Below are 22,162 nucleotides of genomic sequence, written 5' to 3' on the forward strand. Positions count from 1 at the left end.
TCCCTTGTGGCCATTGTAATGTTTGCGCTCTCACTAAGCAGTTAAAAACCATTACCTTTGAACTCACTGGGACCTGGCAATTGGTTAAACACACCAATTGCAACACCAGGAATTGTGTATACATGATTACATGCCCATGTGGTCTGCAGTATATAGGAATGACCACTAGAGCAGTGAAACTCAGGATTAATGAACACCGTAGTAACATTAGATGTGGTCGTGCCACTACTAAGTTGTCCCTACACTTCCTAGAGATTGGACATAGCCCAGATGACATGTGGTGGGTGGTCCTCCAAACTGACTCACATAAGACTACCAACTCCCTCTTTGAGTTAGAACAACGATGGGTGTTTAAGCTACGCACCCACATCAAGGGACTTAATGATGATATCCCATGGACTAGCCTTACCAGCTAATTTTACCAATTTTACTCTTAGCGGCAACAGACACCATTATCTCTGTGTTCTCCTCATACTAATGCCACTCACATAATAAGTGCTTCCTGTACTCATTCTGGGGTCTGCTTCTTATTGCTTAGCTGATCCTTTAGGTAATACCTACTCTTTCCTTCATAACACGCAGGCACTGGTTAAGCAGCTCGAGCAGTTCGAGATGATAATAATTATCGCTTTAAGCCCACACTTTGACTCCATGTATTATAGAGGATCTGGGGCTTTTCCACCCCTCCTCTATTTCCATGCCCCTCCTTGGGTTCTGTAATCAGACAACCCTTCGTTGGTTTCTACCAATTTGGAGTGACGTGTGTGTCACGTGTTACGACGTGATCACACGCTCACCGGACACTCCCCTTCCTACCATCCGGGTCGGAGGATATAATTTCTCCACCCGCCGGCGTCCGTTCAGAATACAGGACGCACGGACCCGGGTAGGTTCCCTCAACGGTCCCGGCAGCATTTCAAGTAAGTGCCGGCCATTCTCCCGCTATTATGGGATTTGGCCTCCCTTGTGTTGCTCCTCGATAATGTCTCCCTTTTTAAAGTTACGGTGCCGATCTTTTTCAATGCAGCCGTCTTTAACAATGCAGCTTTTTGCTTTACGCCATTCGGTACTGCTTCCTATTTATAGCTACAGTACCGCCTGTTACAATGCAGCCACATCTAATGATACCCTACCTGACTTCTGGGGGTCAATACATTCACATTGAGATCCGACATTATTACTTTGACCAGCAGTCCTCAGTTTTTTTACTATAAAAAACATGGCATGTCATTATTACCATCCTCTATGAACTAGGTAATACGCAACATTATTCGGATACTATGCAAAATACAAACTATAGACGCATACTGGACATTTGAACCAAATTGGTTTACACCTTTATTGCTCTGTTGTATTCCGATTTATGAGACTTGACTTGATAATGACAATCATATACTGTTATGTTTTCATGTTGATGCTGTTGAGCTTCCTTATTTAGACTTAAACTTGCGCCTGACCATTGGTCCAGTAAGTGATTGGATACTTGTCTCACAAATTTTTTTGGTTACCTGTAACCTGTAACCTCTGTACCTTGATTAAGAAGACACACACTTGTCCTCTATGATTAGGAGATATAGATAGTCAACTAGGTCCTGACGAAGCATCAATGTACCCTTATGGGCCACTAGGATGCGAAACATGTTGACCCATGAACAAGGGTTGGTTTGAAAATTGTCCGACCTCCCTCCCATTCATTTTTCTATACAGTGATTGATCATTATCTCTGTTTCACTCGTTTGACTACACCTTTTTTTTAATCTTGGTCCCTACCTTCCATCTGGTTCAATAAATTATTTACCCGTTGGAGGTTTTGAGAGCCAATTTTAATCATTTTCTGTTTTGATCTCCTTCTTTTCCCTACTCAATCCTGGGGTCATGGCACCATCATTGTAAAAGATCTCTGGCAAAGAGCCCCCCCATTTGGGGTGGTGCCCGTCAGACATTGCAGCGCCGGTCTGACGAGGAGCTGTACCGATGATGAAGCATGACATCTTCTTGGATGTGTGAGGTTATTTGCTCCTAAATTTTAGGACTCCCATATGTGTTCTCTTCTTTCTAATTGGAACAGTGTATTATATATTTTTCATAGCTTTGTTGGGAGGATATACACTGGACCATAATACCTCCCTATCCCTCTTTTTTGTATCTCCAATGCACGTCTGGCCTGGACTAGGTGACCCCTACACATGTTCCCTCCAGACACCCACAACATAGGATACTCAACTGCATTTGTGTTCATCTGCATACTTATTGGTCTTCCTAGGGTGGAGGTTGGGAAGGGCTCACACTTACACTTCAAAGGGTAGTGACCAGAATCCACACTGATAGTCTGGAGCCAGGCTGAGATGAAATGGGGGCCCTGTGCACTTCACAGAAAAGTTTTGAAGTCATCCCCCACATCAAAGACACATTCTAGCATAAGTACTGGGTCTCTGACCCACTCAAATCAATACACTTCTGGACTCAAGGAAACTCTGCTGGAGTAAAGACTGCTGTGTTGGAGGATCACCATTTTGCTGTGCCTGACAGTTTCAAAGAGCTGCTGCCCTGCCTTGCTGAGCTTCCCTGCTGCCCGCTGAACTATGTCCTGCAATCCAAGCATCAACAAGCAATCCCGGAGTGACTCTAAGGGCTTGCCGACTTGCCCCCGGTTCTAAGACAGGTCTCCAGGACATCAAAGACCTCAGTGTGGCCATGTTGCAGCCTGCCGCTCATCTCAACAAGATTTCAGTGCAGCTTTGTTGCAGCCTGCCTCTCATATCAACAAGATTTCAGTGCAGCTTTGTTGCAGCTTGCCGCTTATCTCAGCAAGATACATCACAAGAAGTCTTCTGTGCGGCTTTGTTGAGGCCTGTCGCTCACCCCATAAGGACTTTGGAGCAGCTTTCCAGCAATGTGCCACCCCATTTCACCAGAACTTTGTAGTAGCTTCAGTGTGGGCTGCCACCTGGGTTGCCAAGTGTGTTACACCCTTGCCTTCTCCACCCGGCAAGCTGTGCTCAGGTGCAACTCTTCTGCGTGCACTCGCACCGGCCCAGCTCAGATCACATTGTCCTCAACCCAGGGCTGTGGTGGTTCATCCTGAACCATGAAGGCCTCAGCAGCCTCAAACCTTCTGATCTATGCATTCTGAAGGTAACTCAACTTGAACTCTCTTCTCGGGCCGGACCAGTCACTTTGCTCTTTTATTCTGGGAATCGCCCTAATCAGGCTGCACTGCGCTTCTCACCGGAGGACACCTGTATTTTTCATGAACAACCATAAGGACTCTAAAACGAGCCCCATACACAGTGCGCTTAATGTGATAATTCTTAAAAGTGAATACTCATTGGATTTGTGTTGTTTTGTTCTTGATCTACCCATATAAACAACCGCTATTTTTTAACACACCTGAGTGGTGTCATTTTTGCGATGTCTTAATTATGATTGCTGCGTGTGTATCGCACAAAACATTTACACATTGCCTTCTAAAATAAGCCTGCCTGCTCTGCCCAAGTTACCAAAGGGTGAGCAAAGGCTAATTTACGATGTGTTTTTGACTTACCCTCACTAGGATTGTGGTCCCTACTTGAACGTGGTGCATACCTCTGCTAAATAGAGACCACAATTTCTAACAGTGTATGTGCGTGTGTGTGTAAGTGTGGAGATTTTGATTCTGTCATGTTTTACCTGGCTTTTTGTCTCTTTTCTTTTATTTCTCTGTATTGGGAAAAATGAATATTCGTTCAAGAAATCAGCTAAGAAGGTATGAACACAGCCTGTTATTGAAGCATACATACGCAATGTATGGCAAAATAAGCGTGAGTGTACTTGCAGTTTATGTTACGTAATCTCCGTAGATATAATCAGCCATTTTGAATGAATGATACATTTGAAAACACATATGTGTTGATTATTCGGTTAGGGAGGGGCGAGTGGTTGATGCGCTGGTTTCTGCTGAGAGAGGTGTATTTGGGGGGCAGGGAATCAAATGAAGAGGGGACGCAGACTCTAAAGGGGCTGAACTAGCTCTCTTTTAATGGCAGTGATCGTACCTGCCGCCATAATTGCGTGCTTTGGTCAATTCAGACAGGTCATTAGAAAATCTCTATGGCAACCGCAAAAGAATGCCCTATTAGGCATGGAAGGCCTGCCTGAATTGTATTTATCTCCCTGAGCACCTTACACAGCCAAGGGTTTCCAGAACAGCTTTCTGCTATTAACTTATTCCTGGAAATCGCCTCGCTAATATTTTTCTGTTCCCCGTTGTGTTCTAAGAACATTACAACTTTATCATAATTAATCAGCATTAATTATACCTGATGTTTCCCTGTTAATTTGAGTTACTGCGTATTTGTCTTGCATGTATAGTGCCTCTAACAATATTACTCTAATACACTTTTCAGTCAGTATATTTTAGTTGAAACTAAAGCATACCCATTTACCAGTCACTTTGCTGTTATGTTGATATGCAGGTTTATTAATATATTGTATTAGTGTTTATTAATATATTGTATTAGCGCGTGGTTAGATAGCACGTGTTTAGGTGTTTAGAATATTGTGTTAGCACGTGTGTAGTTACGTGTGTGAATTCGGATTCGAGGTGGTTGGAGAGGAGAGATGAAGGAACGGAAGACACGCAACTACCACGCTCGTCTTGTCAAGCCTTTAATGTATTAATATCATAAATAAAGAAGATTTAAACTTGGAGTCTCCGACTTTACATTTGCTCTTTTATTCTGGGAAGGGGGGAGAGATGTGTCTGGGATACAGGATACTGTCCCCCTCATTACTATATAGTGTACGGGTATCCTATAACCCTTTTATTGAACTCTGTACCCGCTGGTTCAGGAAGCAAAATAAAAGTTGAACCCAAGGGGGAAACATTCTACAAAAAAAAGCGAGTTAAAAAAAACATTTTCACAAAATAACTAAGAAATAGAAATACACAGAAAATCAGTGGGGAGAATTAGGGACTGGGAGGATGTGTAGATGAGTCTTGCGGCAATTCTTAAAGTAAGAAAGTGTTGACGTTTCAAACCATAAATTGGAATTTATTTATCTTGATTCCATTTAAAAGGCAACATTTTGCGAAAGCCTCATGGACTTCTTATTGACTTATTGCAAAATGTTAGCATGCTTCATTGCCGGTCGTACGCAATACATTGTGTTATATCCTGTTGTTATATCGTGTTGCGATGCACTATCTTAGGTTATGCTACATTACGTTATGTCACAATGAATAGCGCATCTTTGTCTCTACCAAAATGCGAGCAAACGTGGCACAATGAGCTTTAGAGGCAATATATTTTAATACATTCCCACTAAGAGTGGAGTCAACACAAAGTGTATCTTATTATCGTGTTTAATTCCTGTTTTATTGCTGTCAAAGGTAGCATGTTAACAGTAGAACATAATACTTAAAATTATTTTCGCAAAAGGCAGTTTTTCGAGCTATCCAACGTGTCCCTAGTTCCAGAAAAAGTGGTCGTAGTTTTTCCGTAATTGCTGCTATATGTAGAGTTATGTCCACATCACTCCCACCCTGGTAAAACTCCACAGGCTCCTCCTGACGACCCCTACTAGCTTCAACACCAGCTGCATCATATGCAAAACCGCACGACCAGCATCCTCACTACCCGGCTGACGAGTGGAACTTAGACCACCCGCAGACCGGAGACTAAGAAATGCAAAGCCAATAGGTCTGGTTTACATTTTGAGTCGTGACTAAAATGTTAAAATAATTAAGGCTGCTGCCGTCGAAAATAAGTCAAAATCCAATTATTTTCTGTACACAATGCATCAATGAGATATACAATTCGTTGTTTGAAAATTCGGTGTACATTTGTGATGGAAAACAATCCCACATGCATTGAAATGGAGGTACTCTGTGTGGTAGGAAGGTGCACTTAAGGGCCAACAGGGTTAGATAAGACAGAAATACTCCTCTGCAAGAGCCAGGGTCTGCTTTTAAAGAATTGGTAACAACGAGTCCTACAGATAAATCAGGGTCAAGCCACACTTAAAACTTTAAGAAACAAGCTGTCACCATCTATGCACCCAGAATCTGGAATGACATCCTCATATCCATTAGGACCACCACAACCCTTCTCCAATTTAGAAAAGAGTAGAAGACACTGCTCTTTAAAAGAATGCTGCATCACAAGGAAGAAACAGTAGACTTCACACTCAGCCCTGAGTAGGAAATAGGAGCAGCATTTTGTATATTTTCACATCTTCTCAAAATTCGCTATTTGTGAAGCCAGGTCACACCTGTTAAATTTGTACAGGCATGACGATATGACTGCTACCAACTAAATCCCCATGAGAAAAGGGAAAAAAGTAACTTATTTTAAGCATCCTACTGACCTACATCTTGTGTGGTATTTAGGGCCCCCAACACCTCATCAACCACTACTCAGAAATCCTGGATTTTGATCCAAGAAAGTACAGATGCAGCATTTGCATTATGCAAGTGGATATCACCCACAGTAAGCTTCCCCCATGTGGCCCACAGTATCCCTGCACTCAACCATCCCTTGCTAACCTGGATGCACAGCATCCTAGGACTATGTCAGAAAGAGAGAGGAAAGTGTAAGAGTGTGCTAACACTGGTACAGACCCTGATGGGGGCTTTGGGATGAGACACAGCAACAAACAATGGAAGAAGCATAGAGGTGTTAGGTTCCTGAAATGGCCCTCAAAGGACAACATCGCCAGTGTTATAAAAGACCAGTGATGGTGCATCCAGGATACCACCACTCGAATCAAGAATGCAAGCTCCAGCATCCAACGGAAATAAAATGTGCTGGGAAACTACACTGAGACTACATCACATAACATGCAATTAAATAAATAATATACTTTCCTGATGTGCATTAAAGCCAGAGATGCTCAAGGAAAAGCATCTTCAAAGCTTACAGACTTACTGTCTGTGCATTAAAGTAGTTGTCAGTGAGATCACAGGACATCTAACTTATTTGGCAGTCGTTCTTTGTTTCTGCAAATAAAGTCTTCTCCTCAGTCTTAATATGGCACTTATCCCCATCTCTCTTAGATATTTCATTTAGAGCCCAGATCAACAATGCTCACATGCCGGCCATTTGACCTAACTGAGGTTCACAGTTATTGAACTCTTCACTTCCGTGTAACATCTCCTTCTAACCATTTCTTAGTATACAGTTGGCATATCATATGGTGGTGAAAGGCCATAAGTGGCCTATTTTTTCTAATGCTTGAATTCTGAATATTTTGGGTATCTCTGACTCTCCTCCACTCAATATTCATCCAGGCCTTCAGCAGCAAGAACAGCTTGAATCAGCCTAGTTCTCTCCTATTCAGCCATTGGGCACTGATGGTTCTGTTCCAATCCTATAGAAACTCCACCAAATATTAAGGGACAGTTAGGCCTTTTTAGAGGGCGCTTGGCAGTCAGGGGGCTACTGAGCCACAACTGATGTGTTTGGGATCATTTGTATTGGGTGTCCTGGGGCTCAGCAAACTGGGCCCAGTACATGCTTTTACTATCAGAGTAAAGAGGGCAAACAGTCAAAGTCCGCTTAGGGATGCAATGGCATGGGGAGGAGGAGGTCTAGTAAAGCTACAGAACTCAGCAAACAACGACCCACTAATTCATTGTGCAACCCAGTGGTTTTTATTTTAAAACAGAAGCATTTTCAAGCCAAGGCAAAACATAACACTAAACCGACAAATGTGGGTTCAGTACAGGACTCGATAATCCCCTCTATGGTTCTCTATGGTTCTAGCTAAGTGTTGTGTCACATTTAATGCCATATTTCCAGTTCCGATGATGCCTCTAATCTCTAGGGTATCTAGCAGGAATAGCAGGTCACAAACAACAACAGGTGCAATTGCAAGTTGAGCAAGCGACCACGATATCAGGCAACCACAAGTCGGTTTGCGGGATCTGTAGCATAAGGTGTCACCGTAGCACGACTACTCTTTCAAGTTCAAAATGCAGTCTTTGGTCTTCCACCCCTAGGCTCCATTTATTTATTCATAGGGGATGCAGCTCGTGCAGTTCCAGGTGGTATGCTTGTTGGGGTCACTGGGGTGGAGTCTTCAGAAGCGGCATGACACCGCAGATGGCGCCCTAACTCCTCACCTGAACCGCTTGGACAAATCATTGTGGCAGGCCAGGTCAACAGGAGGTTGTATTTGGCAGCTGCAGTCTCTGTGCCATGGGGGCAGGCTTGTCAATACTTTTCAGGGCATGCCGCATATATAGAAGCCCAAGTAGGAGTAATAAACTTTCAGTAGTGCTACCTCTCTTGATAGGAATATATAGCACTACCTCAAACTATTAGGTCGTCTGCTTTTGTGTTGTCTAGTAACCTCAGCAACCACAGAATCATAAGTTTCCTTTCAGTAGGACAATTACCACTACTTCTATGCATCACACCTCAGTAGCCTTTGCCTCATCACCAGCCCCCGCACTAACCCTAATCCTAACCCTAAACCTAACACTTATCCTTACTCTAACCTGCCCGTAAATTGTCATATAAACCCAACAACCTCAACATCATCACCCTACTTTAAATACAAAAATTAGTATTATAAACTACAGTTTATTCATCCTGGTAAACTTTTTGGCTTATCTCTTGTCCCTAATGCTAACTTCAACCCAAACCTTGCCAGTAACCTTGACCCTGGCTTTCATCGTTGCCCATACCAAACGATCATTGCTTTCCCTTTATCCCAATCCTAATCCTGCCCCAACACAAACTCTAATCCTAACTCAGACCCAAACGCTGATGCTGGACTTTAACCTTAATCATTCCCTTAATCTGGCATTGGCAATGTAATTGGTGACCCAGTAAAACGGCAGCAAGGTAAACACACTTGACAATGAAGTGTAAAATGTAGATGAGGTGATTTAGACAAGGTGAGTACCCTTGACAGGGATTTTCAGAATATACAATATGAACATACATTCCGCCTAAACAAGGGCACAGTTGTTTGGTAGAACCAGTTTAATTTGAATTGGTATTTTAAAAAGAACTGAACAGAAACTTGCTGTTATGCTGTCTTGGGCTGGGCATTGGTAGGTAGTGTACCTGTCGTGAAGTGGTGTGAGGAGGAAGTCCATAATTTAGCTCTAGTGTGCTACATCCCACGAAGGAGATTTCAAGAGAGCCATTCACAGGGGACAAAGAAACGGAAAACGGTCAAACGACTTGTGGAGGATGTATTGTGATTTGTGTTAGCTCCCCGCTGTGTGAGCCTAGGACAAAACGTTTCACACCGGAGCCACAACAACAGTACATTTTAGTAGCATGGGGGTACTATGGCATCAATTGCAGCTCAATGACTGTGTTATTTTTGTCAGTGACTAAAGCAAATAATATGACAATGCATTGCTGGGAGTAGGTGTGACTTACTCTTGAAGTATTCCTGTTACTCAGAAGTGAGCCAGGAGTAATTCTTTGTGAATCGGGCCCAGAATGCACACATCTATCGAATTTTGTAATCGTTGTAATTTCCAAACTAGACTACATGAGAAGAGAGAACGAGGAATGGTACTGGCATGCCATACTACCAAGTAAAGATGAGTACAGAGGTATGTGGACCACTATGGCTGCCAGGTCACAACACAAGGACGTGCATATATATCTGTGCGCTAGTTAGGGCAGTCGTACACCATAAGCATTTCGACTGTGAGAGCAATTTCATGGGTACAATTCATCAAAACGCGTATACGTTTGCCTCTAAAGTGCATCTGAAGTGCTTTAGTACCACAGCTGAGCAAGGAACTGTCATGTCTGGTTTCAAACATGTTTTGAATTAAAACTGAGTTTAATTAAAATGCGTTTTAATTGCTAAATCAAAATCCCGGGGCTTAAGCCAGATTCTATACTCCACTCAAAATACATAAAATCCAGTACAACCTAAAATAATAACACATCCATAATAACACATGATACCAGCATTCCAACATTACCATTTGAAATGAAATACAAAGATTTTAGCAAGTAATATTCAGAGTATATGCAAATGACCATTTCACATTAGATGAGGACCCTTCCACGAAGAAATTGAGACAACTCTTTCAACCAGTAGTAGATTCAGAAAGAATTTCAGAGAATTTTCTGGAAATTCCTCAGTGTACCCAAGTAGAGTCACGTCTAGATCAGGCCCTTAGGGCCAGATGCAGGAAACTGTTTGCGACTCGCAAACGGCAAAATTTGCCGTTTGCGAGTCGCAAAACGCAGTTTCCTATGCAGAAATGCATTTTGCGAGTCGGAACCGACTCGCAAAATGCATTTCCGACTCGCAAATAGGAAGGGGTGTTCCCTTCCTATTTGCGAGTCGCAGTGGGATGCAATACCATTTACGACCGCTAAATGGCATCGCAGTTACCATCCACTTCAAGTGGATGGTAACCCACTCGCAAATTGGAAGGGGTCCCCATGGGACCCCTTCCAGTTTGTGACTGGACCCAAAAATATTTTTTCAGGGCAGGGAGTGGTCCAAGGGACCACTCCCTGCCCAGAAAAAATACTGAAACAAAAGGTTTCGGTTTTTTTAAGTGCAGCTCGTTTTCCTGTAAGGAAAACGGGCTACACTTAAAAAAAAAAAACTGCTTTATTTAAAAGCAGGTCACGAACATGGAGGTCTGCTGACGTCAGCAGGCCTCCATGTTAGCGAGTGCCTATACTCGCTATGGGGCCGCAATTTGCGACCCACCTCATGAATATTCATGAGGTGGGTCATTGTGACCCCATAGCGAGTCGCAGTCGGTGTCTGAGACACCGTACTGCATCGCAATTTGCAACTTGCAAATTGCGAGTCGCGGGGACTCGCAATTTGCAAGTCGCAAATTGCCAATTTGCTACATCTGGCCCCTAGGTCATGAGACATCACACTACCCACATCTCAGTGTGTATGGCTGTATTGTGGGGCGCCGCTGAGCAAATGGAAACATTTTACTATAGCTTACATACCCGTTTCAAATTCATATCTGAAAGTCGGATACACAATATAGGATCATTGAAGTTCATATAAAGGGTAACAGTGGCAGAGAGAAAATGGCTGAACTAGGCAGCCATTGTATTCGCAAACTTGGCATTCAGCAGTGGAGGCAGTGAGCTCCTACGAAAGCAATTAGAGCGCAGCAATTAAAAAAAAAGAAGCACTGTGTAATAAGGGATATGTAAAATGTGGATAATATGGTGTACTGTAATTTACCTGAAATTTTGAGAAAGTTATGAAAAATGTGAAACAAGCAATTAGTGCTATGTTTAAGTGTGAAATGCAATATTGTGTCTATTTTTAAAACAATGATTTACTTTTCACAAAAAGCACCAAACATCCTTAATTATGCCAACATTATTGAAATTTCCACTGAGCCAATGTATAATGCGAGATTAAGGAGATGTGCAGAGGAGGAAGTTGAGGGTTATCAAGAGAAAATGCCGTTCGACAGTCAAATCCGAGAGGAAGGCTAGGTGGCTTGCAAATTACACCGTATCCAGAGATGACAATACTGAACATGATCATGTGTTACTCATTGTGCATTGTTTGTAATATGTTTTATTTTTGTGTAGAAGCATGAAACGCTGTTTTTTTAAACAAGGAAATGTTAATTAAACCTGTAAGTGAAATACTGTACTGTCCTATCTGTATTTGATAAAACGAAGAGTAACGCATTTAATGTACTTATATATACTGTTTTGTAACAAACACAGTATGTACATGTAGATGATTTTTTAATCTGTCCTTACAAGTTATAGGTAACAAAGAGCCCGAATCGTGATTAGAATGCTCAGGCTTTGTTTAAGAAGATACCTAAACACTTTGTAGAAGAGGGCGCTAATTAGAAAAAAGCAATGGATGGAAAAATTAGCAAAGTGATCTGGGGCCGTCATTAACTAAATGCATTGTTGTGCTTGTGGACTAATTAGATGAAGCCGAGAAAATCGGACTGAGAAGGCCCTCCATTATATGAAGACTGCATTTTACAGAATTATCGAATATCTCTGAATTAACAGTGTATCTGTGAAAGTTCTGGGTTTTGAAAGCACTGAGAATTGTGCAACATAAGGAGTCAAACATTTAATATTAATGGACAAACATTTTGTTAACATCCTGATTCATAACCATTATTTTGATCCTTTATACCAAGGATAGCATCAAACTCTCGCTCTTATATCTGCAGTAAATAGAACCTTTTCAGACTGGTTACAAATCTCAAAATGCATTCTGAAGATCAGAATTCCATTAAACAGAGCTTGGCTGAAATGGGATGTAGCAGAGTAGTCGACCTTAAAGTGCCACCTGCAGTGTTCAGTCCAGGGCAAGGGTCATTATGGGTCACTGTGGGTGAGAGACCAGCTACGGTCCACACTGGCAAGTGAGTGACTATGATGATCAGTAACCAAACTCATACTGACAAAGGACACTGCATCATGTGTGGCTGAATTACAAGTACCATGTGCAGTGTTCGCATAAGCATTCCTCTGGGCGTCCAGCAAATTACAACAAATCCTAAACTGATATAATAGGGGCAGATTAGAAACTCAGTGCCGTCTGCATTTGTACCTGTCAATGAGATGTAGAGTGGTGCGGAAATCCCCAACTCAGACAAAGAATGAGCCTGCGAGGTGGGTCTGCACGCTCAGTACATGTTTGTGAACTTAGAAAAAGTCTAAACTGAGGGCTTACCGGTTTGTCAGTGTGAAAGCATCTGCGTGATTAATTACACGTCTTCTAGGAATCAGTAACTACTTTTGGCATTCATCTGTGATTTTCGTGAATCGGTGTCATCGAGCTTCTAGAATGCATAGAGGAAACGGATAATGCCAGTGGCATCCACATTGCAAGTCAAAGATGACATTGCTATACTAATAGTATCACGATTCAGATATTTTCCAAGATTTTCCATGTTTCTATGCCAGCGGAATGGTCCCCAACGTTCCACTTTGGCAGCTTCACGGTGGTTCCCTGGGTTTTTTCAATGCATATGTGATGCGATGACTTAGGAGAACCATCATAACCTAGATCAGAAAAACAATAGGGGTCATTTCATATATAGTGCCCTGGGACCTAATGGGTGTTTGCGCCCATTGTTTGCACCCTGTGGGCACCTTGGTATTACAGAAAGGGCCACAGACGTTTAGGCGGCCCCTTCTGTAATATATATTCTGCCGGTGCAGTGTGTGCGGCAGGGTGATCCCAAGCGGTGGATCCTGAATTACAAAGGGGCTGGGACGCATACAATGACGGAACACTAATCCCTTGCACTTGAGCCATACTGCAGATGCGGGGAAAGGGCAAGGGGGACACTGAGTGTGAGGACAAAGGAGGTATCGCACAATCAGTGGGCCCCCACAGGCAACTCGTTTAGGGGGGAAACGTGGGCAGTGACTCACTACACTCGCCTGTGGGGGGGGGGGGGGATCCCTTCATCCCTTTGAAAGTGAGGCCAGGTCTCCATCAGCAGTGAAAGGCAGACCGATGGCTTCAAACAGTTGGTCCACCTTTTAATCATGCCCTGTTCATAGTGCATGAGAGCTTGTGCCTCCGTGATGACCAGCACACTTGCTGTAATAGGGTGCACCGCCCCAGTGTGCACTTCATGGGGTGCCAGAGAAGACAGTGGGGCAGTGAACCTTCTCGGAAACATAGCCCTAGGATAGTTTGAGTGATTGACCACACAGAAGCATTATTACGCAAATCCTATAAAAAACACTCAATAACCAGTCCCACAACACCAATTCAAAACTGCCAGTTGACAGTGACATTAACTTTCAAACATGCATGCCATAGGTAAAATGATAACTTAAGAGGATACCATCTTCATGTGCTCCAAAATAGAAAAAACATTAACATTAGACCATAATGAATATACACGATTGTAACAATGATTGGAGATACTACTTATTATGAGGTGAGTGACTATGAATAGTGAGCAAGGCAGCAAATGCACAGTCAAGTTTAGAAGTAAAGAGATGTATACCCAATCAATGCATTCTGTCGCAGAGCCATCGTGATTATGTGGGCACCGCAGTTGCTGTCTCGGCATCTGGGGTTTGAATTAGGCAAAGAAAGCATGGTCAATGAAATTAAGGATGGACTCAGAATTTGTGGAGCAACCTAATGTGCAGTTGGCACCACATATTTGATAGTATGGTCTCAGAGTTTAGACTTTCCAGTAAGGAATGTTTTTCTAGTAGACTGCGCGCTTGATATGATAACAAAGAAGCAAGTCCCTTAGACGCTTGCCATGGCACTTGTGCTTTCTCTATTGCCTTTTGAAGAACTCAGTCTTAGTTTCCATGATTAAGGAGTCAAAGAATTTTAGCTCTTGGAGTGTAACCAGTAAGGGGAAGGCTGCACACATTCTATGTGCATGCTCAATCACGAAGAGTGTAGAGAATTCAGAGGTAGCAAAGAGATCTAATCACAAATTTCTCAATAAAGAGCTCCACACAGCAAACTGGAATTTATTCAGGGACTCCAATAAGAAGCATATAGTTAAACCTCAAACTGATATTGTGGTCTTCATTTCGGGGTCGTATTTGAGTCCCTTAATCCACATGGCACACACAGCTTAGATGAAGGATGAGGACAGTAAGAGGGTTGATCAAAAGGACAACTGCAGTTCTCTGTACAGAGCAAAGGGAAAGTATGAGAATGAAAGCAATAGCTGCAAATTATTCACCACATCTGCTTCAAGGATGGAAGGGCGGCTTCATAAAGGATAAAACGGGATAGGTTTAGGGCCAAGAGCAGGTACTGAAGCACTGCCTGGAGGCTGCCATCTTGGTACCCCATGGTGCCATCTTGTCCCTGATTTAACTAAGGTTTAAGTATTCCAAGCTGCTGGGGTCTTTGAAAGAGTTTGTCTCTTCAAAATTAATAAACGAGTTAATGAATGAGTGAAACATTTCTGAAGCACTCAGCTGACCAAAGGTGTTCCAGTGCTGAACACAGCTAACCGCCTGGGTTCTTATGACAGCGTGTTTGAAATGAAATAGTAGACTAGTGCTCCAGGGATCTTCATGATGCAAGGGACTGGTGTCTTCACCCTGCAATATTCCAAAAACTTTTTTTCCAAATTTGGTCCTTTTTCAATAGACCTCTTTGCTTCTCATTTAAATACCCAACTTCCTTCTTATTACAGATTGAAACCAGATCCTCAGGCCTTGCAATAGACGCTGTACTTCAAGATTGGTCTCTCCAGATATATAATGCTTTTCCCCTTTCAGTAATGATATCTTAATTCCTCTCCAAATTACATGCCAAAAAGCTGCCTTACTATTGATCACTCCAATCTAACAGGGTCAAACCTGGTTCACGAAGGTCTAGAACTATCAGCAGATCTGCAGATGCTGCTTTCATCCTTTCCAGCTCTGCTCCAGAACCCACAAGGGTTACTTCACAAAGTGATTCTCAATGAGTCCCTCTCCTTGATAGCATGGACGGTTTCAGGTCAGCTTAAAAAATGCAGGAATTTTTGCGGAAGCTGCGCAGCAAATTTGCCAATCTTGGGCTCCCAGAATAACAAAAGCATACATATCAGCCTGGAAGGTCTAGAATAGCTGGTGCATGGACAAGGATGCAGATCCCTTTTCAACAGATATAACTTTAAAGGGAAATGTTTTGGTATCTTTAGCTTCCCAAGGAAAGGCTTATAGGGCAGTCAATACATAAAGGTCAGTAATATCAGCAGAGCATTTACAAGTGAGTGGTACACTGGTGGGTAAGTGTCCTTTGATATGCCGTCTTTGAAAGGTGGAAAGATTCTCAAAACCTCCTTTACCAACTATTATCTAATGTGAGATGTTAATGTTAATCTGAATTTTTTTCTCTATTGGCTTCACAATTGATCTTTTTCACTGAAATTTCTGTCTGCAAGGCTAACTGTCATTTCTTTAAAATGTCTGTCTGATGTCAAAGAGCTGGATGTCTCTTCGGTTCAATATACCCCATTGGGTATATCTACAGGTTTGCAGAAGAACAAAAACAAACTTAGGACCTGATTTAGATGTTGGCAGATGGGTTACTTCATCACAAACATGACAGATATCCCATTTGCCATATTATGATCTCCACAGGCCATTATGGGGTTGTAATACAGCGGACGGGATATCCGTCACGTTTCTGACAGAGTATTCCCCTCTGCCAATATCTCAATCAGGCCCTCAATGTCTGTTTTCTATCCTTACTTTCCTCTTCCACTTAAACCTTGTGTGGGAAATTGTTTACGTGAATATATTGCTAAAACAAGAGATTTGAGAACATCCTCTTCAACTCAGCATTTATAAACTTGTTTCTTCCCCTACCTTGGCTTGCTGGATCGAGTGGACCATGATGTTGGCACGCATTGACACCTCCGTTTTTTTAACTCATTCCGTTAGAGGTGCAATGGCATCTAAGGTCTTTTAAACTGGTGCAACTCTGGACGACATTCTCAAATCTGCTGACTGGTCAAATATTTCCATATTTAAAACTTTTTATTGCAAGCGTTATTCTCATGTCACTAATTCAGTAGCTGTTATGCATTAAACTGTATATCAACTTGCTAAAGGTGAGTGAACAGAGTTAGGTTTATCAAGGGTATTTCCGGAGGTACCAAGGGTTAGCCATTGGTGTCAGCTGCTACTACTGACAACTCCTGTTTGACATCCCTGGCTCTATGTGAAACAGCTGTAATACAGAAATAGAGAAAGAATTTTCCGTGGTCAGTGCTAAATAGTATTTTACTGTTTGTGGATTCCCTAATAAAAAGTCCTTTTTTCTGACACTTTTTTGTAATCTCGCGCAGTAAATTGTTATGGATTATAGACGTGCCAGCCATGCTACTATAAAGCACTATGCGTGCGTTTCCCAGCTTTTAGTGAAAGAACAAGTGCAGCGTGCTGAGGAAGTGTAGATAACAGCAGAGGGTGGGGGCACTGGGTGGCAAGTCACTAGTTAATAAACATTATCACATAAGCATATGTATTATCGGTGGTACTGAGTGACACTCAGACGGCGGCAGCATGCCAGGTAAATAAAACTGCCATATTTGGAAAGAAGATACTACTTTGGGAGGTGAGGGGAGGAGACAAGACAACAGCTGCTTATTGTGATGATGGGGGGGTCTAGGGGTTTCGGACTGATAGGTGTGGCTTGGCATATTTTGTATGTCACCAAAAAAGTCTATCTTCATCCACTGCTGGTCCACTGGATCAGCTTCAGGAAAGGGAGCCTCATAGGATGGTCATAGACTACTTAACATTGCAGATAGGTAGCTACCCACAGGGTGGGCGCTGTCCACCTCGAGGATCTGAGTAATGTCAGAGACTGCTTGAGCATCGCTCTTGGTGTCATTTAATGTCAGCTGGGGCCTCCTGATAAACATCCGCCTGTTGATCGCTGCTGATATGCAAGTCATGGGACGTCCTGTGTTGTGATATGCAACATCACGTTGTATGATAAATAATGTTGTCATGCATTATTTGTTGTCATGTTTTGGTTTGTTACCTTCCGTTTCGCTCGGCTGCTTTCACAGAATGCAACTTGGCGCGGGAGTGAGCTGCAACATGGCCTTTATTCAGAAGAATCTCGACTGATGATAGGGCTACAATGGTGGGGGCCAGGTTAGTGGTGACCCTCACAATGCACTGCCAAAGAATACTGTGCACTAATCAAGTCATTCTTTCAAAACAGCACTTTAGCAGCAGACATGGTTGGTTGACACTCACATTAGGAAGGCAAGAAATGAGGCCTCCAAGTACCTGGACCCTCACTTTAACAGGGAGGAAAGGAAGAGGCATGAGAGATGGAAACAAATATCTGAGGACAGCTTGGTTCAAAGAAGAATCAGATTAGAAAACAACTGCTTGTTTCTTATCGATTTAGCTTTATTTAGCTGTAAAAAATGTTTTTTCCACACTTCTAAAGATTAGGACGGCTGCTATCAGTGAACTGATGCAAATTTTGAAAAAGGGAACACATTACAGTGATGTGCAAGAGAAAAAACGGCCTACTCCCATGGGCGGTACTACGACCACATAGCACCTTCTCCTGATTCTCCCCAACCAGTACTGCACATTATGTCAACTGTACAGATAACCAATGAAAGTGAGCATACTCTACTACATTTCAAAACAAAGCTTGCATACAAAGTATATATTTCTGCAGGGCAACTTAAAAACAACAGAACCTGTCCCCAGCGATTTGCCCTTAGTCTTGATTTTTGAATAACGATTCACATTTTGTATCAAATTTTTACCTATTTTTCTAACCTGTTGGTAAAGTTTGTGTTATTGTTTGTTCACATGCAGCTCAATAGCATATCCGTCAAAGTGCCCAATTAGTCCCAAAACGTTTTTCAGAACTGATTTTGTTAAGTGGGTTCTCCAAATTAAAACCGGCTATGGCGAAAATTCCAATCCATAATCTGTCAAGCAATTGTGCCAACAGCAGCCAAGGTATATAGGCCTCGAACCAGGGGAAATCCCTAATGAACAACTTAAAGCACCAGACAACACTTAATTACTGATACAAAAACACAACTCACTGTGACACCAGAAGTTATTTCCAAGGAACTTTCAGGTGCCCTTATTTTTAAAGTTAAACTTTTGTTATCAAATATGAAATTTCCATCCTGAAATGATGTTTGTTCACCTTTTTCAGATGGAAAGTTGTAGACAGATTAATATTTTGGTCACAAAAGAGACTATGGACCATATTTAGGGTTCCATAGAATGGATACTCCATCTAAACGTGGTGGGTGTCCCGTTCAAAGTATTACAAGTGTAATAGGCCAAGATGCACCTTCAAAAAAGGCAGTTTGTCACAGAATATTCCATTCATCCGCCAAACTACAGAATCTCTATAACCTCTACTTTCATTTAACAAACAAGTGCATTTTGGGGAATCAAGTTTTGGTTTTATTCAACCGATTCAACTAGGGCTAATTATCAAATGATCATGGTTTAGAAAGGAAAACCTACCCCTTGAACTTTGTGTTTTCTGTGGCATACTCAGTTATATCCAGATATACTTAAAATTCGTTCTACTCCAGCAGAACCTTTTAAACAGACCTTCCAAGAAGGGAACGCGCATCAGACAGCACCAAATCCCTAAAGTTGGCAAACCGTGGGCAGTACAACATTATATCCTGGGCACATCATCATACATCTTACAACTATTCAGTGCACGTTAAACATAGCACATCTCTTTCAAAGCTATATAACTGTATAATGAGGTTAGCATTAAGAACAATCTGCTTAGGCAGGGCAATGGACAAGCGTTAAACCACATGTTAAAGCAAAAACACCGCCAATGCTTCTTGGAACGTGCATCAGTGCTTATATTACAATGCAATCACTGATTAGATCAGATACATTTTAGTGTTCCCATTTATCAATACCAGACAGTGAATCTAAGCCATTGTTCAGTAATGCTTTGGAGAAATCCTTAGTCACTAACCAAACTCAAAAACAAAAGGTCTGTAAAAATTGCAAAATTGTAAGTAAATGGGGCACAGAACGCGGTAGCCCTGTGGTGCCATGCCTCTAGTAGGAGTGCACTGTACAAATACTCTGAACATAATACGAAGTTGCCAGGTATCCTTCGCCGCCGCGGGACCCTCACTACAAATGTAGTAGGTTGTGCTCTCTGCACAGATCAGTGCAGCGCGGCCCCTCAGAGCATCCGTCTTACCTTGTGCTGCTTCCACATCAGGCCGAGCGCCTTGAGCTCGTGCTGCCCGTGGCGGCCCTCCTGCAGGCACTGGTAGCACACCGGCCCGCGGCAGGTCACGCAGTACATGCTGTAGTTTTCCAGCTCGTGCTCGGCGCAGGTGGGGAACTTGCGGGCGGTGGCCGGTCCGGCCGCGGGGGCTCTGGGTGCCGCCGCCGGAGGCCCGTCCTCCGCCGGGCCGGGGGGCAGGAGCCGGTGCTTGGCGAAGGGCCCGCGGGCCGGGTGGCACTTCCGCTGGCAGGGCCCGCAGTACAGCACGTCGCACTGCTCGCAGCGCACGGCCGCCTCGGCGGGGGCGCTGCCGCTGTCGCACAGCTGGCACTTGCGGGGCGGCGGCGGGGCCGGGGCGCTGCGGGTCGGCTGCCCCTGCTGCTGGTAGCGGTGCACGATGGCCTCCAGCAGCCGGTTGCGCTGGAAGCCCCGCAGCCCGCGCTCGTCCAGGGAGGCGCTGCGGTGGCACTGCGGGCAGGTGATGGACGAGGAGCACGCCGTGCCCCCGCCACCTCGCCTGCAGGACAGCGAGGCCGGGGCGGGCGGCAGCACCCTCACCCCGTTGGGCGACTTGAGGCTGGGCGTGTAGGAGCCGTAGCCGCTGTCCGTCTCGCTGTGCAGGCTCAGCTTGTCCGAGGCCGGGTCCGGGAAGTCGTACTCGCCCGAGGAGGTGGAGGAGCCCCCGGCGGCGGCGGCCAGCAGCAGCATGCCGGGGGGGCGGGCGTGCGCGGCGCCCGGGGCGGGCGGCGGCGGCGGCAGCGGGTGCGGCTGCTCGCTCTCCGGGGTCTGCACCACGATGGTGCGGGCGCACTGGAGGCAGACATTGTGCGAGCAGGGCAGGATCAGCGGCTCCCGGAAGAGCGAGCCGCACACCGGGCACTTCAGCTCCTCCTCCATGGCCGAGGCGGCCGGCGGCTGCGGGGGGCAGCCTGCGAGCCCCCTGCGCCCCTCACTGACCCGCAGCTGCCATAGCTACGGCCGGGATTTCAGCACCACCGCCGGCTGGACAGCGACGCCGAGGCTATCTCCGTGGCTGCTGCTGGGCAGACCTTGAGGGATCCCCTCCTGCCGCCGAGGTGCACCGGGCCCAGGGCTGCGAGTCCCCAGGAATGCACAGGTTCATTCCCGGCGATGCCCAGATTTATTTCACGCTCTGCTGCTGAGATCAGGGGAAGCTGTTGTCATTTCCCCTCCACGGCAAGGGAATCCTGGGAGGAGGAGAGAAGGTGGGGGAGACGTGCCTCCAGCAAATGAATGAACGCCTGAGCTCTGCAAATGCTGGCCACGCTAGCAAAAGACAGACTTGTTTGTGCATTATTTATTTATTTTAAAGCAGATTTTGGACCACACACACGACCGATACATAAAACAAGGACTCCTATTTGTACGCTTAAGGCTTTCTTCATTGTATGTACCAACAGGGTAGTGGAATAACATTTGTACATATCCTGCTCTGCTTTTTTCCTCGATTCGACGAAAGGCTGACGATGAAAATGTTAAATTAATTAACACAAATTGCTTTTTTCTGCTCTTTTTCGTAAATTATAATAATAATAATATGAACAACAACAGTGTCACTACGAATTACAATATTTTTTCTATGGGCAAAACACGCTAGGGCAGCACAGAGAAAAAAGAACAAATGACGTGTGGTTTCATTTTTTTACACTTCATTGTGGCTTTCTGGAGATTTCTTTACAGTACGGAAAATAATTTTCAAGTCTGTGATGAAGTGCATCGTGGTTAAACGTTTAAAAACATTTAAAAATAAAATGTCAAATGCAGCATTGATCCTCTAGTTCAAACTGAAGATAAAAAGCGCATCGAGATTGTCGCCAACATAGCATGTGATCTGCAAAAAATGCCTTCCTCAAGATGAAGGTAAAAACACGATTGGAGGCAAAACAACGCAGCAGAGTTTTTACATCATTAGTGCATTATGCAAATTGATATTTGGAAGTAGTGGGTGATCGGGATGTTTCTTCCTAGAAAGAGAAGCACCGCGTAGTATTCGCCAGTAGGGGGATGTGCAGCAACTAGGAGTACGAGTCTAGCCCCAGGCAGAGACTGCTTGGAAATAAATTAACACTGGACTTTTCTGAAATTGCAGGGTATATGTAAAACTTCCACACTCTATACCCATCGTTTGTTAGTGTTTCAGACAAAATTTAGGGCCTTGTTACGAGTTTGGTGGTCGGTCCACCAGACTGCCACAGTGGAGGCCACCAAAACACTGCCATGTTGGTGCTCATACAGATTGTCATATTACAAGTTACACAGGCAGACCCGCCAGAAGCAAGTCAAAAAAGCCACATGGCCATACAGTTGAGGGCGGGAAGTAGGCAGTCTGACCACCAGCACCAACAGCCCGTCAACCAACCACCAAATGCATTACAAGTCAAAAGTCATAGCGACGGACACCCATTGTGGTCCGCTAATGGTGGTCCAAACCACAGCGGTTCACTGTCAACAAAGT

The 22,162-nt window shown here is 44.0% G+C and overlaps 1 protein-coding gene across 2 annotated transcripts in view; it reads right to left on the reverse strand.

Annotated features, from left to right (window-relative positions):
* The window catches only part of TRIM67 (tripartite motif containing 67), a 417,173-nt gene extending 396,279 nt beyond the window's left edge, over window positions 1-20,894 (reverse strand). Inside the window, exon 1 of one of the 2 annotated variants that reach the window (XM_069235025.1) lies at window positions 19,657-20,894. In XM_069235025.1, the coding sequence (XP_069091126.1) occupies window positions 19,657-20,583 (927 nt within the window). In that variant the 5' untranslated portion in view covers window positions 20,584-20,894. The remainder of the gene's footprint in view (window positions 1-19,656) is intronic. The other variant, XM_069235026.1, reaches the window with a different exon arrangement.
* Between the last annotated feature and the right edge of the window lie 1,268 nt (window positions 20,895-22,162).

This window comes from Pleurodeles waltl, chromosome 5 (genome assembly GCF_031143425.1).
Source record: "Pleurodeles waltl isolate 20211129_DDA chromosome 5, aPleWal1.hap1.20221129, whole genome shotgun sequence".
NCBI classification, from domain to species: Eukaryota; Metazoa; Chordata; class Amphibia; order Caudata; family Salamandridae; genus Pleurodeles; species Pleurodeles waltl.